This window comes from Camponotus vicinus, unplaced genomic scaffold (genome assembly GCF_025532165.1).
Source record: "Camponotus vicinus isolate PSW18456_S1 unplaced genomic scaffold, iyCamVici1.0 SCAF_14, whole genome shotgun sequence".
NCBI classification, from domain to species: Eukaryota; Metazoa; Arthropoda; class Insecta; order Hymenoptera; family Formicidae; genus Camponotus; species Camponotus vicinus.
In genome coordinates, this window is record NW_028141950.1 from 14,102,932 (window position 1) to 14,112,584 (window position 9,653).

Below are 9,653 nucleotides of genomic sequence, written 5' to 3' on the forward strand. Positions count from 1 at the left end.
TGAAAGAAGAGTACCAAAAATTAGGAACTATTTAGAGCATGTTGTCACATTGTATACAGATATTGAATTTAAATCACATTTCAGGTTAATATATACACATTACCCATACAGCACAGAAGCTTGCATCAACATTGCTGCAATGTTACAACATTGCACTTAGCAGTGTAATGCTGCAGAAATATTACAGAGACATTATTTTGTAATATTACTTTGGCAATATTGCAACAACATTTTAACATAGCGAAAATGTATAACATGTGTTTCTTTACTTGCCGCTATGTGGCGACACCAAACTTAACTAACTCGTATTCGAATTTTCATCTAAAGTGGATATAAGGCCTACAAAGGACTAATGTAGTAATTATATTTCTTGTCTTGTGTTATAAAATCATTTATAATATGGGGGAGATCGCGTTTTGCGCGCGCATTAGCGCGCGGCGAGCGTCCGCGCAGTTTGGGTTAGGTAATAAGTCTTCTTTGTTAGCAACGTATACCACGCTATATCACGCACGAAAATAATAAAGATATTGAGTATTCCAAGAACACATACGAGATCAATAAATAATTATTTAAGCACATTCAGCAACATTTTGGCGCCCAACGTAAAAGGCATCGGTCAAGGGACGTTACCGAAAAAAAAGCATCCTGCAATAAGAAAAAGCATACATAACCTGCAAAAGGCATCGAGGAAACATCCTTATAGCCAGTTTAAAACAGGTCAGCGTATATTAGCATAAGATTCAATATGCAAAATGCAACAGATATTCGTAGATTAAAGCAACATAGAGCTCAGATAAAAGGTCAAGTTACTCGCATATTACATTTTCTTGAGACAGGGACTGCGACAGTCGCAGAGGCGCAAGTCAGATTGCGCAAGTTAGAAGAACAATACAAAAATTTTGAGGAAGTACAAAGTATGATCGAGGACAAAGAGAACAAAGAGGAGGAACTCATCGAAGAAGGAGATCCAGAATATATTCGCTTGCATTACCAGTAGATGAATGGGATACTATACTAGTGCACATTGCAAAAAAGAAATTAGATTTCGTAGAGCAAAGAGATTGGCAGAATCTTATAAAAAATCGAGCGTCGAATGATATGCCTAAATTATCGGAATTCATAGCATTTTTGACCAAGAGATGTCACTCAATTAAAGTTCTCGAACAAAGTCGAACGAGAACGATAGACAAGCGATCAAATCAAGGTACAAAAAAAATGAACAAAAAGTAGCGTTGGTCTCCGTGACATCCAAGTGCAAAATTTGTGAAGGAGATCATCCCGTTTTCAAATGCAGCACTCTTTTAAAATTATCAGCAAAAGATCGTAGGAAAAGGCTTATGGATAAGAGCTTATGTCTAAACTGCCTCGGTTCAGGTCATTATGCTCGTGAGTGTAAGGCCTCTACGTGCAAAAAATGTAGTAAAAGGCACAATTCGATTATTCATGAAGACGCTACGGAGGAAAGAGAAAACGTTCAAGTTAATTTAGCATCAGAAAATCCAACGACAACAGTCGTTATGAACTGCACTAATTCAAGCCTTGAGTCAACAGAGTTCGCGACACAAAGTGAAGAACGACATTTGGATATTAAGAAGGTCGACATTGCAACCAACGTTTATTGCATTAATCATAACGGAACCAGAGTGATTCTTTCTACAGTAAAGATCGGCATATTACAGCCAAACAGTCAAGAGCGTCATTGTAGGGCGTTGCTTGATCCAGGATCACAAATAAATTTAGTCACATCCGAGTTAATTCAAAAATTAAAGCTGCCATGTCGTAATGAAGCACGTCCTATCAGCGGAATCAACAGAACTGTGACAAGAGTTAATAAAACAACAAGTATCCGTATTAAATCAATAAACAACGACTTTATAATGACAGTAGACTGCCTAGTAATACCAGAAATCACAGAACAGTTGCCACAGTCTCAAATAAGCACAGCCAAAATAAATATTCCAAAATACGTTAAATTAGCAGATCCAACGTATCACGAACCAGGACCAATTGACATGCTTCTGGGTGCGGGAGTATATTGGAAGATTTTAATCGGAGCGCCGGAAAATCAGATCAAGGGAAGGCCAGCTCTACAAAATACGCAGCTAGGAGTGATAATTGAAGGAGAACTAGAAGAAAAGCATGCAAATGAGTCGGATTCTTGTAATGTAGTCACAAATACTCAACTTCAAAATCAATTACAGAGATTTTGGTTACAAGAAGAAGTTTCTGAAACGCAACCATATTCGAAGGAAGAGATACTCTGCGAAGAATTGTTTTCTAAAACAATTACACAACAAAAAGATGGTAGATTTGTTGTTCGGCTACCAATACGTACACACATTAGCTTAGGAGATTCTATGACACAAGCTATCAAAAGACTGATATCTTTGGAGCGTCGTTTCACAAAAAATCCAGAATTGAAGGAAGCTTACAGCGAATTTCTAAAGGAATATCTGCAACAAGGTCACATGTCCTTGATTGAAAATCAGAGTATGCTATTAGAACAAGAACATTACATTATGCCACATCAGCCAGTCGTCCGTCCAGAAAGTAAAACAACAAAATTGCGAGTTGTTTTTGACGCATCTTCGAGAACAACTAACAGTATGTCATTGAACAACAAGTTGATGCCTGGTCCAAATTTGCAAGCGGATTTGCAGAAGATATTGATTCGATTTAGAACTCACGAATTTGTTCTTACAGCGGACATAACATCAATGTTCAGACAAATTTTAGTAGACCATCGAGATCGTAAATGGCAACTGATCTTATGGCGTGAAGAAACAACACAATCTATTCAGTTATATCAGTTGAATACTATAACGTATGGAACAGCTTGTGCGCCATTTTTGGCAATGCGGTGCTTAAGGGAATTAGCTCAGATTTACAAACAAGAATTCCAATTAGCCGCAAAGGCGGTAGAAGAAGATTTCTACATGGACGATGTCCTGACAGGAGGACCAAGCTTGAAGAGGGTGATTACCTTACAAAAACAGCTATCGGAAATGTTAGCTTTAGGCAAACTTCCATTAAGAAAATGGAGAGCAAATCATAAAAATATTTTAAAACATTTAACAGAGGACAATAAAACAAATAGCTTGCTTGTAATAGATCAAGATCAACCATTTAAAACATTGGGTCTTATGTGGAATGCGAAGACAGATACTCTCCAGTATAAAGTTTCATTGGACAAGAAAGAAGTAAATACGAAACGAAATGTACTGTCTAAAATAGTCCAAGTATATGATCCTTTAGGTTTAGTATCTCCAGTACTTATCAGAGGAAAGATCATTATGTAGAAATTATGGCGACAAGATGTAGAATGGGATCAAGAACTTCCAGTCGACTTGAAAACAGCATGGGAGGACTATTATTCGTCACTTAAGCGATTGAACGATCTAACAATACCGAGAAATATAAATATTAATAATCGAATAGCAACCTTTGATATATATGGATTCGGCGATGCCTCCGAAGCAGCATATGGAGCATGCATTTATGCGGTAAGTGTAAATCAGCAAAATATAAATCATTCAGAATTAATCTGTTCCAGAGTTAGAGTAGCACCATTGAAAACAATATCATTACCGAGGTTGGAACTAGAAGCTGCTCTCTTGTTGGCACAATTATATCACACAGTAAAGAAATCCTGTGGAGACAAAATTTGTAAAGTCAAGTTATGGAGCGACAGCACAATAACACTTGGTTGGATAAATACATCCCCGCATAAGCTTAAAACATTTGTAGCTAACAGAGTATCAAAAATACAAAATCTCACAGAAGGAACTGACTGGTCACATATTTCGTCAGAAGACAATCCGGCAGATCTCCTGTCAAGAGGAATTTCAATAGATCACTTGAAGCAAAATAAGCTGTGGTGGAATGGACCCTGCTGGTTGCGAGGAGAAAAGCAGCACCCCGCTGAAAAGATTCTGAAGATTGACTTACCTGAATTGAAAGCATTACCTGTCACTTTAATGGCAACTCATATTTGTCAAATTTTACAACGATATTCATCATATAAAAAATTACGTAGAATTATAGCGTATTGTTTCAGGTTTGTAGAAAATTGTAGAGCTAGAAAGAAAACAGCAGTACTCGACACAACAGAATTGGAGAAAGCAGAAAAACTTATAATTCGATGGGTCCAACAAGAAGCCTTCTCAATAGAGTATCGCTATTTACAAGAAAATAAAATGCTGCCTCGGAAGAGTCCATTGCGTGCATTGGCTGCTTATTTAGACGAGGAAGGCTTAATCCGTGTGGGAGGTAGACTGCAATACGCGGAAATTAGCTCAGAGCAAAAAAATCCCTTGGTTCTACCCACAAAGCATCACATTACTAGCATCATTCTGCGAGACAGACATCAACAATTAATGCACTGTCCACCGGAACAATTATTACATGATATAAGGCAACGTTTTTGGCCAATTTGTGGAAGACGAGAAGTACAGAAAATCATCAGGAAATGTATTAAATGCTATCGCATTAAGCCTATCACGATGGAAGTTAAAATGGGCAATCTTCCAGCAGAGAGAGTCCGAGAGGTTGATCGGCCATTTGTCATAACAAGTGTGGATTATGCAGGTCCGATCCAAGTTCGAGAAAGCAGACGCAGAGGAAGAATTCATATTAGCAAAGGATATATCGCAATATTTGTTTGCACTAATAATAAAGCAGTGCATTTAGAAATAGTGTCAGATCTTTCGACAGATTCCTTTTTAGCTGCCTTACATCGATTTACTGCGAGAAGGGGACTGTGTGCTCAGATATTATCAGATAATGGCACTAATTTCGTAGGAGCAGCTAGACATCTCAAAGAATTATATGAGTTTTTAACAAAGGAACAAGAATCGATTAAGTCAGAGTTAGCGGAGCAATGAATAGACTGGCAATTTATTCCTCCACGTGCTCCTAATTTTGGTGGATTATGGGAAGCCGCCGTAAAAAGTACTAAGAGACATTTGTACACTGTAAGTGAAGGACATGTTCTGACGTACGAAGAATATAGCACATTTCTCACCCAAATAGAAGCAGTACTTAACTCAAGACCGTTGACACCACTCTCAAGTGACCCAGCAGATCTCACAGTTTTGACACCAGCACATTTTTTGATCGGGGGATCGCTTCTACAACCGATGCAGATCAATCACCTCAATGTACGAGAAAGTCGTTTAACTAGATGGCAAGCGATACAAAAATTAAGTCAGCTATTCTGGAAACGTTGGAAAATGGAATATTTGCAAGAATTACAAAAACGAACTAAATGGACAATCTCCGATAATAAGATAAAAAAAGATGATTTGGTCATAATAAAGGAAGATGACAGCCCTCCTCTACGGTGGAGAATGGGTAGAGTGGAACAAATACATCCGGGAGCAGATGGAGAGATAAGAGTCGTTACTCTACGAACGTCAACCGGAACTTTGAAGAGACCTGTCAGAAAATTGTGTCTTCTTCCAATGGAGGATGTTTGAAAAAAAAAAAAATCAGACTCGAGATTTAAGTTATATTCAGTTTATTATTTGATTATTACCGATATCGTTCATTCATTTATTCGAGGATTAAGTAAGCGATATATATTTGAGTATCACTCTATTGTTTCAGTTATATTAAGATTTTATTTTATTATATTGAAAGCTGTTCTTTCAAGGTAGCCGGAAGATGTTATAAAATCATTTATAATATGGGGGAGATCGCGTTTTGCGCGCGCATTAGCGCGCGGCGAGCGTCTGCGCAGTTTGGGTTAGGTAATAAGTCTTCTTTGTTAGCAACGTATACCACGCTATATCACGCACGAAAATAATAAAGATATTGAGTATTCCAAGAACACATACGAGATCAATAATTATTTAAGCACATTCAGCAACACTTGTGTCAGTTAAATTTCTGATAAACTGACTTGATTTAATTAATATTTTGAATCCTAATAAGGGATCTAGATTATTAAACAAATAATTTGTTTAATAATCTGGATCCCTCGTTGGGATTCAGAATATTAAACAGATTTTTCTTCATTGAATATATATATATTTTTTTTATTATCTTATAGAACATTTTATTTCATATTTTATTTTTGTTTTTCTGTACATTATTTCTATGTATTTTTCACATACACATATATGTAAATGGATCTTAACAATTTTTAAATAAAAATATGTAATTAATTCTAATTAATGTTTGTTCTTTTATATCATTGTAAGAGTATATTAAGAAACTTGATATAAATAAAAGTTTGCAATGAATTTATTCAAGATAACATATTATAGTCATATCTAAATATATATATTTAGATATGACTTTACAATATATTATTTTAAATAAAATCATTGGAAGAAATAGTTTTTGATAGATAAATCTTGAAAGTTTATAAAATAAAAAATCTTGATATAAATAAAAGTTTGTAATGATTGTATTCAAGATAAGATATTGTAAAGTCATATCTAAATATATATATTTAGATATAATAAAATCTAAATATACATATTTAAATATGACTTTACAATATATTATCTTGAATACAATCATTACAAATTTTTATTTATATAAAGATTTTTTTATTTTATATGTTTTTTATAAACTTCCAAGATTCATGTGTCAAGAATTATTTCGAAAAAATGTTTTATATGCAATATTACTACATGATTGCAGCAACGTTGCATTTTTTCAAATATATTACATTGCAATATTGCTGCGACATTTCGTTGTAATATTACAAAAAGCGGACATCTTAACGTTGCCGCAACTTTACAGCAATGTTGCAGCAAAGTTTCGCAACCGATTTGCAATATTGCAATGTTTCAATGAAATTATTCTGCAATATATTTGCAATCTTTCTGTGCTGTATGGGTGTCCATGTGCATAGATAAGGAAAAGAAAAGAAATGAGAGAATAAGAAAGACGATAAAAATATATTGCATCATCAATTTATTATAAATATGGATTCGATGAATCATTATCATGATATTTCGACCACCAGTTATAAATTTTAAATACATTTTGTAAAGCGCAATTTTTTACATGATTTTCACAACGCATAGTATTCTTCACATCTAACTTATTTAAAGATGCTACATCCTCATAGTCTGCATCCAAAGTTTCGATTACATCGTTTCTCGCATTATCGCCCAGTATATCGGCCAGTCATTGTCGTTTTTCGTATACGCCCTTTAACGTATACGAGAGGTGACGCATCATCCTCCTCCGTAGTACTCATCACTGCCGTCGTAATTAAACGTTTCGATTTCTAATATGAAACGTGTTTATCATCTCACGACAATCCATGGTGATTTTTAATCAGCCGTAAAACTTGGCATCTCTCAGATTTTGTGAGCGTGTGCCATAGTACGGGGCATATAAAAATGTAATGAGAAAATACGGATCCTTTTCTCAGAACCGTAGCTTCCTTCACAACAAAATTTCTCCCGCCCTTCCACATACATCCCTATCTTTTCTGGAGGCTTGCCACGGCCCTATTTAGAGTCCACTTTGAGTATATAGACATGGAAGAGGAATTGCTTTGTTTCCTTTAGACCGAAAGTGTGTCTAAAGTCTGTGCAAGAGAGAAAGATATAGAGTGATATTCGTCCTCTCTGCGCATGCGTCAACATCGTAACCTGCACTACAGTTTTGACACTTCTGTACTTAATGTACGAATTGTGTTTAATTATTGAGATAGATATTGTTAATAAAAATGTCTACTCAATATACCAAATACTCAAAATTTGTGTACTGCATTTTATGTGGCAATCGCGAGAAATCGGTTTCTTATCATGCGTAAGTAAATATAAATATACTGTTTTTTACAAAATATAAGATGTGATGAAACATAGGTTAGATTTTATACCAAGTTTAATAAATATATGCAGTATATTTTCATACATATTATAAATTATACAATCAATTTTGGATTACATTAATAGATTTCCCAAGCAAAAGGAAATCCGCCAACAATGGGTAGCATTCTGTGGAATCAATGAAGATGTCCTTAATACGGCTACTAGGTTATGTTCGAATCATTTTCATGAAGACTTGAAGAACAAACGTGGGAAGGCTGTACTAAGTTTTAATGCTGTGCCTTCCATTCGTATGAAGAAGAAAGAAAAGTCTAAGCAGTCAAATTCTGTTCTTAATGAAGTTCATGATAGCATAATACAGAAATATATTGCTACTGATAAGGAAAACATCCATTACAATGTATCAGTTACAGGTAATAATGAATAATTATTGATTTTATACATATATTGCAACAAGATATATTTGATAACCATAGAACGGAACTAATTAAAAGCATTATTACAATTTATATAAATTTACGTTTGTTCCATGAAGCCAAGTGCGCCACGGATTTCATACACAAAAAATATATTAGACGTAAGTTTGTCACGGGCGAATTCCGCGTGCAATTCGGATAGTCGCAGTCGGAGGCAGGATTCGGTTTCGTGTAGGCAAGCTAGTAATTACAGCGGCAGTTTCGTTTTGAAAGTAATGAAGAAAAATGTTTATTCAACAAAAAAAGAAAAGTACAGAATGATGATAACAGTGTGAGCCTGTGTGTGTGTGTGTGTGTGTGTGTGTGTGTGTGTGTGTGTTTAACGCTAGTTTTCGTGTGCGGGTGCGAGTCTGACAGCGTGAGTGTGCGGTGAGTGTATAGCAATAAGCGGAGTGCAGTATAATTGCGGTGCAAGTCTGACAAGCGCGAGTGCTAGAGTACAATAAGACGAACGCAGTGTAACACCGTGATCGGTGCGGTAGGTCAATTTCGACTCGGTCGCGATATATAAGGTTTCGGCGATCGGAATGCGTTTAAAACCCGACGTGTATGCAAAAGAAAACGGTAAACGCGCCGTTCGTGTTGATGTTCCGTCCGGGGCAATGCCCTCGAGATGCGCGGGACGTATGTCGGAATTAAATGCCCGCTTCGACGGTGACTTAATGAATTCGTATTTCGCGAAGGATGGACGTCGCGGGATTCTACCGTGCGGACGAGAACACTCGTCGGAGGCGGCTCTGCTCTCCACCTCCCGATATCGCTGCAACGGTAGTACGGTGGCGGGATGCCCCGCCTGGGTCGAGATCACTCAACGGTGCAGGAGCACTCTCCGGCACGTTTTCTCAGGCAGAGTAGGCTTTTTTAGGAAAAACGTGGCCTCCCAAAGCTCGAAACTGAGAAAGCTCAGCTGAGGCAGAGTACGCTCTACCTTCTGTTCGAGGCTTTTTGCGGAGGCTTTCGCTTGTAGGATTGGATTCGTGATCTGGATTGCTTGCTTAGTCGCAAGCGGAGACGGATCTGCCCTCGGGATGATTTTCAGGCCCTTCTTATACCCCGGCTAATTAGCCCCGCGCCGACGTACAAACGGGTGCCCCCACCGAGCGGTAAGGAAACGGGGGCGTGTGGTGGGAGCGCGGCGAATTTCGGCGCGGCTTTTCCGTTCGGGGTAGCTCGGGTGCCCTCGGTTTTCTTCGGTTCGCCTCGATTTTGTTTAACCGTCTCTTAATTTTACCGGAGATTTGGCGCGGCGCGTCCCTGCCCCTTTTTCCGGCGGATGGTTTTTCGGGCGGCAGTTTCCGGCTGTTGTTCGTTCCGGGATTTTGTGACGTGCACTGGGGTGCATCGTTACAAGTTTACAAAATTAATCCATTTTAATCATCAA

At 37.3% G+C, this 9,653-nt stretch overlaps 3 protein-coding genes across 3 annotated transcripts; all 3 read left to right on the forward strand.

The window, feature by feature from the left end:
* The first annotated feature begins 216 nt into the window (after positions 1 to 216).
* LOC145965192 (uncharacterized) lies at positions 217 to 3,306 on the forward strand. The gene is made up of 2 exons (XM_083088574.1): positions 217 to 463; positions 575 to 3,306. Exon 2 carries the CDS (start codon positions 1,338 to 1,340, stop codon positions 3,297 to 3,299), a length of 1,962 nt encoding a protein of 653 aa, XP_082944700.1. The 5' UTR covers positions 217 to 463; positions 575 to 1,337; the 3' UTR covers positions 3,300 to 3,306.
* Positions 3,307 to 3,465: 159 nt separating this feature from the next.
* Positions 3,466 to 5,477, forward strand: LOC145964927 (uncharacterized). Its single transcript, XM_083088079.1, has 3 exons — positions 3,466 to 3,503; positions 3,554 to 4,867; positions 4,979 to 5,477. Exons 1-3 carry the CDS (start codon positions 3,466 to 3,468, stop codon positions 5,475 to 5,477), a joined length of 1,851 nt encoding a protein of 616 aa, XP_082944205.1.
* A 2,074-nt stretch (positions 5,478 to 7,551) lies between these two features.
* Positions 7,552 to 9,653, forward strand: LOC145965119 (uncharacterized). Its single transcript, XM_083088459.1, has 3 exons — positions 7,552 to 7,776; positions 7,923 to 8,209; positions 8,332 to 9,653. Exons 1-3 carry the CDS (start codon positions 7,694 to 7,696, stop codon positions 8,412 to 8,414), a joined length of 453 nt encoding a protein of 150 aa, XP_082944585.1. The 5' UTR covers positions 7,552 to 7,693; the 3' UTR covers positions 8,415 to 9,653.